The 14,629-nt window shown below is 41.7% G+C and overlaps 1 protein-coding gene across 1 annotated transcript in view; it reads left to right on the forward strand.

The window, feature by feature from the left end:
• Positions 1 to 14,629, forward strand: part of ASAP2 (ArfGAP with SH3 domain, ankyrin repeat and PH domain 2) — a 100,874-nt gene that overhangs the window by 71,674 nt on the left and 14,571 nt on the right. The window contains exons 13-20 of the mRNA XM_070932978.1: positions 2,655 to 2,703; positions 3,758 to 3,924; positions 4,484 to 4,617; positions 5,590 to 5,684; positions 7,412 to 7,601; positions 10,443 to 10,528; positions 10,713 to 10,828; positions 11,578 to 11,645. Of these exons, the coding sequence (XP_070789079.1) occupies positions 2,655 to 2,703; positions 3,758 to 3,924; positions 4,484 to 4,617; positions 5,590 to 5,684; positions 7,412 to 7,601; positions 10,443 to 10,528; positions 10,713 to 10,828; positions 11,578 to 11,645 (905 nt within the window). The remainder of the gene's footprint in view (positions 1 to 2,654; positions 2,704 to 3,757; positions 3,925 to 4,483; positions 4,618 to 5,589; positions 5,685 to 7,411; positions 7,602 to 10,442; positions 10,529 to 10,712; positions 10,829 to 11,577; positions 11,646 to 14,629) is intronic.

A 14,629-nucleotide genomic window follows, 5' to 3' on the forward strand; every position in this document is an offset into this window, starting at 1 on the left:
TAAAAATGATGAAGTGTAAGATATAATTTGGTCCTGTTAACTCAATTCTGTTATTTAGTACTTGAGAGTCCTTTCCTTGCTGTTCAGTCACTATATTTTGCTTTTGCAAGAAATCTTTTTTCCATCCCTACTGAGTGGTTATCAAGAGCAGAGTGCATTATAGGGATCTGTTTGTGAGATGACTAAGGGCATGAATGACTAGAGGACCTTCTGGTCCAGGAAGCCCACTAGATGCCCACTAGAAGCCCACTAGATGCCCACTAGAAGCCCACTCTGCAAAAGCCCTTTTGCCCACAGCTACCACCTGCTCTTCAAGCAAGAGCTGTGAATCCATGCACTATCCTCATAGTGCACAACAGTCTCAAATTGGGAAGCATGGCCCCATCCAAAACCAAAGGTAGAAGCTCCTTAGACCCCATGCAATCAAATATCCACAACCACTCAATCTTTTTAGGATTGAGCCTGAGTCGTCAGTTCTCCCCCAGCCAGGTCTAGTCACTAGAACCTTGATAGCATGAGTTGGGACCAAGATGTACATACAGTTGCTCCCTAAAAGATTTCAGTTTCAGTAAAGGAGCATATTTGTAGCTCAGCGGTGAAATGAGGGGTCCTTGGTGCTCTCTGAGCTTGCTTTTTTCTTGCAGATGTTTACCCTAACTAGGTAACATCATCAGTGCTAGTAAGGAGTACTGTTTGCTGTCGGTTTATATTCTAGTGTCTTGCTTGTCTGTGTGGATGGGGGCAGTCTTAGGGATTCTTTGGTTGGGCTGTTTACTGTTTACTGATGGCTCTTTGGCAGATTCTTCATTGGGGTATTGCTTACTTGATCGTTGGCCTGAATTCAATTTGAATTCAATTGAAATCTGAATTCAGATTTCAGTTTGTTTTTCAATTAAATTGTACACCTTATAAGTTACAGGTAATCCTCAATTTACAACTAAAATTAAGCCCAACATTTATGTTGGTGTGAAATTTGTTAAATGAGTTTTGCCCCCTTTCTTGCCACACTTGTTAAGTGAAATCCCTGCAATTGTTAAATTAGTAACATCGTTGTTTAAGTGAATTTGGCTTCCCATTGAGTTTGTTGGTCAGAAAGTCACAAAAGGTGACCGCATGACCTCAGGACTCTGCAACTGTCATAAATATGAAACAGTTGCCCACCATCCAAATTTTGATCATGTGACCCCGGGGATGCCGCAGTGGTCGTCAGTGTGAAAAGTGGTCATAAATTACTTTTTCCAATGCCATTGGAATGCCAAACGGATACTAAAGATGCGCAGTTTCCTTTTGGTAGGCATTATCCACATTATGTTTATTTGTGTGGAGGATAGACAGTGCAAACAGTATTCTTTTTATTTTGTTCTCCACTTATTCAACCCAGGTGCTTAATATGGAACTGCCAAGTTCATAATATTGGCATTTCTGAGCAGGAATGGGTATTTAGTTTGCTGGACTTTTGGTATTACTTTAGTTGCAAGATTGGGGACTACCAACCACTAGCAATCAAGCTTGACTGTAAAAATGGATTTTAAAAAAAAATGTTAAAAGTGAGTTAGAAGGAACTTTTATGAAAAGAAAGGTCAGTATGGTGGGCAGTTTACTGGCCCAGATGGAGGGGGAAGGGAACCAGGTCGTGCGAGCTGCTTTGAGTGCATGTATGCTGGCCTGCTGCTTGCACAAGTCGAGCTGCGCATGTGCACCAGCCCACCGCTTATGGGGCCCAGTTCCAAATAGGCCACAGCCTGGTAGTGGGCCATGGCCTGAGATTGACAACCCCTGGTATAACTGATCAAACCAAATATCCATTTAGTTAAGAAGACCACAGTAATGCCTGGCAAGATATTTGTTACAAATAACTACATGTAGTCCTCGACTTACGACCACAATTGAGCCCAACATTTCTGTTTTTAGGTGAGACATTTGTTGAGTGAATTTTGCCCCATTTTACAACCTTTCTTGCCACAGTTGTTAAATGAATCACCACAGTTGATAAGTTAGTAACCCAGTTGTTAGGTGATTCTGGATTCCCCATTGACTTCGCTTGTCAGCAGGTTGCAAAAAGTGATCACACATGACCCTGGGACACAGCAATGGTCATAAGTATGAACTATTTGTCAAGCATCTGAATTTTGATCACATGATCATGGGGATGCTACAAATGTTGTATCTGAAAAAGTCACTTTTTTTGGTGTCGTCGTAACTTTGAACGGTCACTAAGTGAACTGTTGTAAATAGAGGACTACCTGTATTATTATGGGAGTGCTTCTTAGGCCCTAAATACTCATATTCCAGATATAAGGGGAAACAGGATTGAGAAATAATATGTTATTGAGAATGATTTGTAAAATGTATACTAACCCTTTTTATTCTAGCTAGTGCTGAGCAAGGTGAAAAAAATATTGCTCTTATATATGAAATGGTAGTAGAAAAAATTGCCTCTAGATTGCTTAACCCTACTGTACTTGAAGATTCTGGTTAATTTTAACTGTGTTTAATGTATAAGGCCATGATTTAAACCCCAATAATGACCTCACTTTTTAATAAATGAATTAATTAAATGTTCATTAAAATGTTTAATTTGAATAAATAACATATGTTTTTAGTCATAAGATTAAATACATAGAACAATGAGAAATTTTATTATTTTATTATAGATGACAGAACATATCATTTCCAAGGAGAGGATGAACAGGACTGTCAAATGTAAGTTGCATTAATGTTAGAGTTAGTCCTCATATAGCAGTGATGGCTAACCTTTTTGCCATCGCGTGCCAGGAGAGGGGGGCGGGGGAGGGTCGCGTGCGCACGTGCCCATGCGCATGCATGCGCAGCCCCCTCCCCCCCCCCCCGCTCCTGGCACATGATGGCCTGGTAGGCCCGTTTTTCTTTCTTACCTGGTTCCAGATCCTCTCTGTGTATCTGGGAAGGGGGAAAACAGCCTTTCCCACTCCCTTGGAGGCCCTACGGAGGCTGAAAGGGCCCATTTCCCAACTCTCGGTGGGACAGGAAGTGACATTTTTTGCTGTCCCCAGCCTCCAGAACCTCTCTAGGAGTCTGTAGGAGCCTCTCTAGGAGTCTCTGGAGGCTGGGGACAGGAAAAAACGTCACTTCCTGTCCCACCGGGAGTCAGGAAATGGGCCCTGTAGGGCTTCCGTAGGGCCTCCAAGGGAGTGGGAAAGGCTGTTTTCGCCCTTCCCAGATACACAGAGAGGATCTGGAGCCAGGTAAGAAAGAAAAACGGGCCTTCCCCACCCCGCCCCAGGCCCTCCAGAGGCAGGAAACAGCCTGTTTCCCTACTTCTGGTGGGCCCAGAAGGCCCGATAATCAGCTGGCCGGTGCGCACATGCGCCCCAGAGCTGAGCTGGCGTGCCCACTAATATGGCTCCACGTGCCACCTGTGGCACGTGTGCCATAGGTTCGCCATCACGGTCATATAGTGATCACAGCTGGGACTTGTAACTCATTCATTAAATGAAGCTGTCACTAACTGAAACTGATCTCATTTCAAAGATATTTCCAGCTTTTATAACGAACATATTTCTTATTTCTTAGTTTCTTTTTATGGCATTTCTAATCCATCCCTAGAAAATTGACTTGAAAGCAATTTATTGACTCTCAGTTATTTTTTGGTTAGCCTCAACCTTTGAAAACCTCAACCTTTGAAAACCTTCTGTCTTTATTTAAATTTCATTCTGTGTGGATGGTAGGAAACTGTCAGTTCCATTTTGCACCATAATATATGTTTTTATTTTTCAAGTTGGATATCTGTACTGCAAAATAGTAAAGAAGAAGCTTTAAATAATGCCTTCAAAGGTGATGATAACACGGGAGAAAACAACATTGTCCAAGAACTGACAAAAGAAATAATATCTGATGTGCAAAGAATGCCTGGAAATGACATGTGTTGTGACTGTGGAGCACAAGGTGACTTTAAAATCTCATAAAATTACTGTCTTTTCCCTTCTTCTGTCTAAGCAGGAAACAGCGGTGAAAACAATGCCTGAATCCCCAGTATGCAGTTCAAGGATTTAGTAAACAAACAAATACTGTAGGACGAAATAGTTTTCTGATAACTTGCAAGAAAAGGGCAAAGAAGAGTGTTTTAAAGAAACAAAGGAATACTTAGGAAAAATAATCTTTTGGGAGTTTAATTAAAATTAAGCTTAAGAATTGGGGGGGGCAGATTTGATAGTTCCTGTTATAAAGGAAAAGCTTTCAATTATAATACTGTCAAAAAAATAGCATCAGTCAGGAAAACTAATTATACATAGGCCCTTTGTTGATATTTAGCTTCTTTGTATTTATATGCAGTATAAATTCAAGTACTTTGTGATGAAATAGCCCTTACAGTATTGTTCATTTCTATGAATAAAACAGTCCTAATTGCTGCCAGGAGAACTGAGTTAGAAGTCTCTTGAATAGATGGTTTCAGTACCCTGTTCAACGGTGGAGTCATTGCTATTGTTATCTTTTTCTCTTCTAGATCCAACCTGGCTCTCAACAAATTTGGGCATTTTGACTTGCATTGAATGTTCAGGAATACACAGAGAACTTGGTGTCCACTATTCCAGAATGCAGTCGCTTACATTAGATGTGCTGGGTACATCTGAATTGCTGGTAAATTAAAAGTATTTCTATTAAAAAACAAAACAAAACCTGCGAGGATCAGCATAAGTGTGTCTTCTATTTTTGTAGGCTTCATCCCATAGCAACCTTCTATCAGAGAGGAAAACATACCAAAGTGGTTGTCCTACCTGTAAATCCACTGAATTTCTGCGATATAAGAAAGCTACAGAAGGCTATCTGTAGAGAAAATTCATTTACACAGCTTCTTTGAGATTTAATCCATATATTTAAAATGTCTGTATTATATTAAAATAAACATATTTCAGTAAAATGTCATTTTAACAGATAGTTGGAGAAAGGGAATGTCCATACCTCACAAAAGTCTGGTACAGGAAGATGGACTTTCCTCTTTGCAATAATAGAGGTTATATTTGTGAATGTCATTCAGTTTTGTAATGATATTAGAATAGAATAGAATTTTTTATTGGCCAAGTGTGATTGGACACACATGGAATTTGTCTTGGTGCATACGCTCTCAGTGTACATAAAAGAAAAGATACGTTCATCAAGAATCATAAGGTACAACACTTAATGATAGTCGTAGGGTACAAATAATCAGAAAATAATATCAATATAAATCGTAAGGATACAAGCAACAAAGTTACAGTCATACAGTCATAAGTGGAAGGAGATGGGTGATGGGAATGATGTGATTATTATTATGCAAATAATGTAAATTGCAAAGGAACTTGGTCCATTGTGTATAAAGGTATTTGTACTGAGGTCTAGAATGCTGAAATTCTACTGTATAGCAATGTTATTTTCAAGTAAACTTGCAGAGGTAATATTGAGCTTCTGTTTAATCTAGTTTATTTAATCTAATTTTTAAAAATTGCCTGTAAAATAAAATTTACAGCTGCAAAATAGAAATGTTCAGGTTTTTTTGATGCCTCAAATTGAAAGTATTGTATTTAAGTGGCCACTGGGTTCATTCACACGATTTGTTGACATTTATCTTAATAGCTTGCTAAGAATATCGGGAATGCAGGATTTAATGAGATTATGGAATTTTGTCTGCCAGCAGATGAACTAGTCAAACCCAATCCAAGTAGTGATATGTAAGTATGAAAGATGGAATGTTCAGAGTGACACCTGTGTTGGTTGTGGCGTAATGTGTGAATGGAGTTAATATGAGCTCTGACTTAGTGATTCAAGGGCAGTCTCTTAAAAGAGATTGGTTCTTCTGGCTCTAAAGGTAAAGGTTCCCCCACACATGTGTGCTAATCGTTTCCGGCTCTAGGGGTGGTGGTCATCTCTGTTTCTAAGCCGAAGAGCCAGCGCTGTCCAAAGACATCTCCGAGATCATGTGGCTGGCATGACTAAATGCCAAAGGCGCATGGAGCACTGTTACCTTCCCACCAAAGTGGTCTATTTTTCTACTTGCATTTTTACGTGCTTTCAAACTGCTAGGTTGGCAGAAGCTGCGGCAAGTAATGGAAGCTCACTCACGCGGCACTAGGGATTTGAACCGCTGAACTGATCGACAAGCTAAGTGTCTTAGCCACTGAGCCACCGCATCCCTTAATTTTCTGGCTGTACTGGATCTTAAAATCTAAGAGAAAATTGGTCGTTTTCAGATATTTAAGAGGTTCTGTTGTTTTAAGTCATACAAAGATGAACCAAGAATTAGACCAATCTGAACACACAAAACTATTTTAAAGAAAAATGTAAACCTTTTGAATCCTATGCAATTTCTATAATTATTTACTACAGTAGTTATCACATCTACCGGTAGTAATAACTGTTGGTGACTGGTAGAAATGAAAGCAAATAATAAGCTCTTCCCCAAGACAGTATGCAAGATATTAAAATAGGGATTAAGCTGCAGTATGAAAACTAATTTGGAAATAACATTCTGTTAATTGCTGAAAAATTCTGATGTGTGAAGGAGAGGGGAATGGTGGGAGGTTTTTTTTCCTGTAGGAATCTATAAATGGTCACCTGGCAGTCTTAAAATCATTGTGGTCCATTTTTTTTCTGACAGAATTACTTTTGCCACCTTGCAGACAAAGTTTCTTCAAAGTCTGAGCATGCACAGGAAATTGTATATGTGGGCGGGGAGTAGAAGCAGACTGTTGTAGAAGCAGACTTTTGTTGGGTTCTGCCCATGTCAATTGGAATTGGGCTATTATGCTAAGAGAATTTCCCTTATTATTGTAGTGTCTTCAGCATCCCTTCCACATTCAAAATCAGTTCTGGAGAGTTGAGGGGCTTTCTACAGCAGATTTTGGACACATGGGAAACTTTAGGGCGATGTTTTTCAAACTTTGCAATTTCAAGGTGTGTGGATTTCAGCTCCCAAAATTCCCTTGCTAGCATGCAACCGTGCGATTCTGAATTTGTAGCAGATTTTCTGTTAATTCCATATTAACAGTCAACTGTTAAACTTTCAAGATTTAACAGACTTCAGGTAAAAAAGAGCATTAGAGCAATGTTTTTTCTAAATTCAGTCTAGAAATCTCCCTTGAATAATTTAGGGAACATATCTGTTGAATTGATTATCAGTTGTTTCAAGTAGCTGGGGAAATGAAGAATACCTACAGGCATTTATATCCATATATTTGGATCATTGTTTCCCAATGGATACATCAGTGCTCACAACTGCAACATATTCACAGATGTGTCAGAGGAGCAAAAGGTCATTACAATGCTGCAAATAAAAGTCATGATGTTTACATGAGCCATTTTTTGTTAAAGTTATGAATATCATTATATATTTTTCAGAACAAGTATTTCAGCTGCTCATCATGCATCATTTTACAGTGTATGCCATATCTCATTTCAGGAATGCTAGAAAAGATTATATTAATGCCAAATATATTGAAAGAAAATATGCAAGGAAAAAATACACTGACAATGTGACTAAGCTACAAAACCTTTGTGAAGCAGTCAGAGCAAGAGACATTTTTGGACTCGTTCAAGTGTATGCTGACGGGGTGGATCTAACCGAGAAAATTCCATTAGCAAATGGTCATGTATGTACAGAAACCTGTTAATCAAGTTTTGAACACAAATGCTCTATTTGTAGAAATTAGATTCAAAGAAGCAAAGAAGCAACGGATGGAAACTAATCAAGGAGAGAACCAACCTAGAACTAAGGAAAAATTTCCTGACAGTTAGAATAATTAATCAGTGGAACAACTTGCCTCCAGAAGTTGTGGATGCTCCAACACTGGAAGTTTTTAAGAAGAGATTTGACTGAAGGTTTCCTGCCTGAGCAGGGGGGTGGACTAAAAGACCTCCAAGATCCCTTCCAACTCTGTTATTCTGTTATTGTGTTAGGTGTTTCTAATTTTGCAAACGTACCTAACTCACAATCAGTCTTTCTGTGTTAATTTTTCAAAAGAATAAAAGAAAAAGTCCTTCCATTTGTTACTAAACATTTAAAAAAACGATGAGAATTAGATAGCACTAGCACTAAGACTTATATACCGCTTCACAGTGCTTTACAGACCTCTTTAAGCTGTTTATAAAGTCAGTTTACCCCCAACAATCTGGGTCATAACAGAAATACTTTCTGCAGGAGAGGACTGAACATATATTGAAACCTAATCATAAATATTTGTCTCCCTCCATCCACCAAGAGCATGACATCTGTAACTTTTAAGATGCAACTTTATGGAATGGATATAGATTCTTCGACATCTTCTCACCACTTTTGACACCTTCCTGAGTTATTGTTCTGAGACTCCCTCCCCTCTGCAGTAACTGTGTCTCTGATAAGTAAACATAGGGAATCCTCATTCAATGCTGCCTGCAGGAAAGCAGCCTAGGTACTGCAAGGGAGTTAAGAGACTCAGTTTAGATGTGTGTGAAAAATGTATATTGTGTTGATTGAATATATATATATATTTCTCTCTAGCCAGGTTCCACCTACGTAAACCAAGATATTATGCAGCCCTAGTTCAGTGAAATCTCAATTCATTAGTTTCTGGGCTTTTTTTCCTTCTGGCAGCCAGCAGACCCTTTGCTGCCCATTGGGAGATTAAGATAGATCTATTTCGGCTTTATAAGGCCTCATCAGTTAGCCACACCCTCATCTCATGTATCCTCCCTGTAAAGGTACAATATTTGTTTTTCTTTCTTTTTCGTAGGTTTTATGTGTATTTCTCTCTAGCCAGGTTATATAAGGCTTGAGGCCTATCTACCTTAGATCTATCTTAGTGCTGGTGCTGCAGAAAAACCTTGGTTACGTAGGGAAAACCTGACTAGAAGAAAAACACACATAAACCCTACAAAGAAGTAAGAAAATTGATATATATATATCAGTCTCAGATTAATATATGAAAAGAATGGCACTTGATATTTCTTTCTATTGTTTACTCTTGCACTGAAAGGAGATTAATTGGCTAAATAATATTTTAGATTCTGTGTCTTCTTTGACTACAGCTGAGTAACACCATCTAAAAACGTTTTTTGTCTTTTCCTATAAAGCTAAATTATTGAAATGGTAATATCCAACTGAAACTTTCCATTCTAATGTGTCCACTATAGCCATATTTGTGTTTAAGCAATTCAGCTCATCTATAGTAATTTGGAAGCTTTTAATATTACAGTGTAAAACATAGGAAATAATATTACATATTATATCTTTCTCCAAATGCATAGATATCATGTATACCTCCATTGGGTTGGGCGTGAATTTTGTTGATTACATTTGATTTTAAATTTCAGCTTCATTGTATGCAGCTAATCCAGAGTTTTAAGAACCATTGGTGCAGTTTTATGAACAAACCTGTGTAGAAAACATTTCAAAAGTTGTTTTATGTCAGGAAGATGGATACACAAATGTGTATATCCTGTCTTGGGAGAAATGAGAATGAAAGTGCACAGTAATTTTTTGCATAGGCTTTGAAGTATTCTGACCATTTATAGAATGGGATAGAACAATGTTGAAGGGCAGATTGTATTCTAGATTGAACATGAGTCATCTTGGCCACCTTAATGTTTGCCCTGATCTTGAAATGTTAAAATGATCTATAATATAAATAGTTTAGGATTATGATTTATTAAATGTTAGTGTTAGTGTTAATTGTCCTGAACCAGAGGCTCCCAACTTTTCCTAGCACCACTACCCTTTCAGTCAATTTAAAGCTCTTTCCACACATATGATTGCATATGATCTTGCATATTACTATGTAATGCATAAATTAGTTATCAGTTTTCTTGTTTTACAATCCAAACTGTCCAGTTCATCTTATGTCTACTTATTATATTTTTATCTCTGTGAGGTGGATGAGACTGAAAGAGAGTAATTGGCCCAAAGTCTCCCAGCTGGCTTTCATGCCTAAAGGAGGACTAGAACTTACCATCTCCTAGTTTCTAGGCAGACACTGTCACCACTACACCAAACAGGTTCTCATATACAGTGTTGTTGTGATTTGGTGAAGTCTCTTTTTTGTTTAGTTTACAAAATCAAAACACTACTTTCTAGCATCGCCATTTAATTTATCATTTGACTCTTGTCAGTTCTCTGCCATTTAGGTAGCAGAGATGGCATTTTTTTAAAAAAGATGTTGCCCTGCAACATCTATTAATAAAATCCTTCAGAGCAAAACAAAAATTTCTGAGACCCAGGGGTTTATCCTATAAAATAGACCCAGGGTAACACAAAGTAAAATAAATAGAGGGTGCCTCTTAATTTTGTGTTACCTTCTTGAATCCGGCTTTCAAATAATTTTGAAAGCTAAATTGAAGTACAATGGCCAAAATTGTATGGTGCAACAGTAAATCATAGACTCAAAACTTAGTTTTAAAAATGTTTTTGCTTGGCACTGGTTAGAACACTTTTTTTTTTTTTTTTTTTGGTATTTCAGGAACAAGATGAAACTGCCCTTCATCTTGCGGTGCGATCGGTGGATCGGACTTCACTTCACATAGTTGACTTCTTGGTACAGAACAGGTGGGCCATCTGTGTCTAAACACTTGTTTGCATATCAGTTTCATTGCTCAGAATTAAGAAAGAACTCTTTCAGTAAATGTTAAGTTTGATGGAAACAACTGTCTGAATATCTCGAACCAAGCAAGCTTTGGAGAACCTTCTATGCTATACGTGCCAAGTAATTTTGTTCTCTCCTCCTGTGCAGTGGCAATCTTGACAAGCAGACGTGTAAAGGCAGCACGGCTCTGCATTACTGCTGTTTAACAGATAATGTGGAGTGTCTGAAACTGCTCCTGAGGGGGAAGGCTTCAATTGAAATAGGTAAAGAGAAAAAGGAGTACTTCTTGGTGTTAGGAACATAAAGGTCTGAGGTAAATTTGTTGCTGTTGGTGTTTCTTTCTTTCTTTCTTTCTTTCTTTCTTTCTTTCTTTCTTTCTTTCTTTCTTTCTTCTCTCTCTCTCTCTCTCTCTCTCTCTCTCTCTCTCTCTCTCTCTCTCTCTCTCTCCCTCCCTCCGTCCCTCCCTCTCTCTCTCTCTCTCTCTCACACACACACACACACACATTATTGAGCCATATCTTTTCTATCTAAAAGATAGAAAATTTGAACTCTCAGTCAATGAGTATAAAAATATCACAGTTTCATGTGGTCTCATTCCCAATCTCACAGGAATCAGATGGCAATATATGACTCTATAAAGTGAGAAGAATGTTCAGTTCATTATCCTATTTTTTAATGTGGACCCTGCATTAAACATGAATTAGTCCCACTGGTAAATTAACACACACACACACACACACACACACACACACACACACACACACACACACATCCGATGTGCCAGTGTATGTCTTACATTTTGGTTCCCTTAATCTTCATCCAATATGACCTCTGATGAGAGAGATATAGGAGGAGCCACATGTTAAAGAAAGCAAGTTAAAATATGTAGCAACTAATATGTCTGTCTTTGGCTGGATTGTTCCTAATGTTATTTTCATTTTGTAAGCTACTTATACTGTATTTTTAGTAATACAAAGTTGCAAACCAACTTTTCCTTTCATTGATTTTATAGCAAATGAAGCTGGAGAAACACCACTTGATATAGCTAAACGCTTAAAGCATGCACACTGTGAAGAGCTGGTAAGATTTTGATTTATGCATAATGTTCTTCCCTTACATTAGCTGAAGTGGCGCATGATGTATAATCTATGATATCTTTGGACAACCCCTTCTATGTACACAACCATATCGGGAGGTAGTACATTTGAATTACAATACAGTAATTAGTGTTACATAATAGTATTTAAATAACATTCTTATCTATCAAAGGCCTACCTCAAGGACGGGTTTTGGAACCCCGAGTGGTGGCATGCTTCTAAGCGGGGCTTGAGGGGTTTTTTAATTAGAGGTTTTAATCAAATTTTAAGGGGATCCAGAAGGTGGGAGGGTTGTGGGAGGGTAGGGCCTAGGCCGGCAGGGGGTTACATCACTAGGGGTCGGGGGCTAAGGAGGGGGCCAGTTTCCATACGGGTGAGGGCTGTTCCATCGGTACTGTGAGGGGGAGGGGCAAATATGGCGGAAGCAGGGGGCCATATCATGTTAGGGGAGTGCGCACTCGCTATCTTCGAGTGATTGCGCGCTCCGGCCCCCATGGCCCTTCTTGTTCCCTGGGTTGCTCAGACCCTCAGGGCCCAGGCCTTCGGCTGATGTTGTACAACGCCAGGTCCGTTGTAAATAAAGCCCCCCTCATTTGTGATCTTGTACAGGAGGGGGGTGCGGACCTGGCGGGTGTTACTGAGACCTGGTTGGGCCAGGAGGGGGGGGTTCCCCTTGTTGAAATGTGCCCACCAGGTTTCCATGCATTCCATCAGCCGAGGACTCAGGGAAGGGGTGGTGGGGTGGCGGTTGTTATAAAGGAAGGTCTTGGTCCGAGGGAGGCCACTGTACTTCAGATCCCTCCTTGTGAAGTGGGGCCGTGGGGTTCAGATGGGCCTGCTGATGATGTACCTGGCTCCCTGCCACGTAGCAGTGGCCCTGCCTGAGCTGCTCGACGTAATAGCCGGGGTGGCGGTTGATACGCCCAGACTTATGGTCATGGGGGATTTCAACCTGCCATCTGTCAGTGAAACGTCGGAAGCGGCTCGGGAGTTCATGGCTTCCATGACAGCTATTGACCTGTCCACGTTAGTTCATGGCCCTACTCACACGGGGGGACACACTCTGGACTTGATTTTTGTCTCAGGGCAGTGGCGGAATGATCTAGAAGTAGGGGACCTAGTCATTGAGCCCTTGTCATGATCAGACCATTCACTCCTTCGACTGGACTTCCGTACCGCTACCCCCCGCCGCAGGGAGGCGGAACCAGTTAGGTGGTTCCGCCCCAGGTGCCTGATGGATCCGGATAGATTCCAGAGGGAGCTTGGGCCATTCCCTGAGGTTCTGGCTCACAACTCGACTGAAAACCTGGTGGCCGCCTGGGATAGGGCAGCCGCCGGAGGCTTGGATCGTGTCGTGCCTTTGCGGCCTCTGACCCGGTGCCGATCCCGTGTGGCTCCCTGGTTCTCCGAGGAGCTGAGGGAAATGAAGCGCCGGAAAAGATGCCTAGAGAGCGATTGGAGGGCTAGCCAATCCGAATCCGACCGGACACTGGTGAGGTCTCATATTAAGACCTACCTAGTGGCGATAAAAGCGGCAAAATGTAATTATTTTGCCACTCTTATTGCGTCATCAGATAACCGCCCAGCCACTCTGTTTAGGGTGACCCGCTCCCTGCTCCATCTGGGAGCGAGGGAAGACCCCTTACAGGATAGAGCTGAGGACTTTGTGCAATATCTGCATGACAAAATCGCTCAGATTCGGGAAGGGCTGGACTCTGACTGGTTGGTTTCAGGCGGGGTGACGGAGGCAGGCCTTGAGAATGTTATCTGGGAGGAGTTTGATCCAGTGGCTCCCGAAGACATGGACAGGATTCTGGGCAGGCTTAGCGCGCCACATGTTTATTGGACCAGGGTCCCTCCTGGGTGGTGCTGGCCTCCCGGGAGGTTACACGAGGCTGGCTCCAGGGGATTATAAATGCTTCTTTGAGCGAGGGTTACTTCCCCGCCGCCTTGAAGGAGGCAGTGGTGAGGCCCCTCCTTAAGAAGCCTTCCCTGGACCCAGCTGTATTAGGGAATTATCATCCAGTCTCTAACCTTCGCTTTGTGGCGAAGGTTGTTGAGAGTGTGGTGGCACGACAGCTTCCCCGGTACCTGGAGGAAACGGTCTATCTGGATCCGTTCTAGTTGGGCTTCAGGCCTGGGTACAGCATGGAAATGGCATTGGTCGCGTTGATTGATGATCTCTGGAGGGCTCGGGACAGGGGTTGTTCCTCTGTCCTGGTCCTATTAGATCTTTCAGCGGCTTTTGATACCATCGACCATGGTATCATGCTGCGCCGATTGGAGGGGCTGGGGATAGGGGGCACGGTGCTGCAGTGGTTCTCCTCCTTCCTCTCTGACCGGTCGCAGTTCGTGTTGACGGAGGGACAGAGATCAACCTCGAAGCGCCTTGTGTGTGGGGTGCTGCAAGGGTCGGTTCTCTCGCCCCTTTTGTTCAATATTTATGTGAAGCCGCTGGGTGAGATCATCTGTGGTTTCATGGTGAAGTGCCATCTGTACGCTGATGACACTCAGCTGTACATCTCTACCCCGGACCACCCCAAAGATGCCCTTGATGTGATGTCCCGGTGCCTGGAGGCCATGCGGATCTGGATGGGGAGGAACAGGCTCAGGCTCAACCCGTCCAAGACCGAGTGGCTGTGGCTTCCAGCATCCCGATATAGTCAGTTGGCACCATCGCTGACTATTGGGGGCGAGTCGTTGGCCCCCACAGAGAGGTCTCGCAACTTGGGCGTTCTCCTGGATGCACGGCTATCTTTAGAAGAGCATATGACGGCTGTGGCCAGGGGGGCTTTTTATCAGGTTCGCCTGATCCGCCAGTTGCGTCCCTTTCTGGATCGGGATGCCTTATGCACGGTCACTCATGCTCTCGTCACATCCCGCCTGGACTACTGTAATGCTCTCTACATGAGGCTCCCCTTGAGGAGCACCCGGAGGCTCCAGCTGGTCCAGAATGCGGCCGCGCGG

The sequence above is a fragment of the Pituophis catenifer genome, unplaced genomic scaffold (genome assembly GCF_029215685.1).
Source record: "Pituophis catenifer annectens isolate HBS135680 unplaced genomic scaffold, rPitCat1.0.hap2 SCAF_1, whole genome shotgun sequence".
Classification (NCBI taxonomy): domain Eukaryota; kingdom Metazoa; phylum Chordata; class Lepidosauria; order Squamata; family Colubridae; genus Pituophis; species Pituophis catenifer.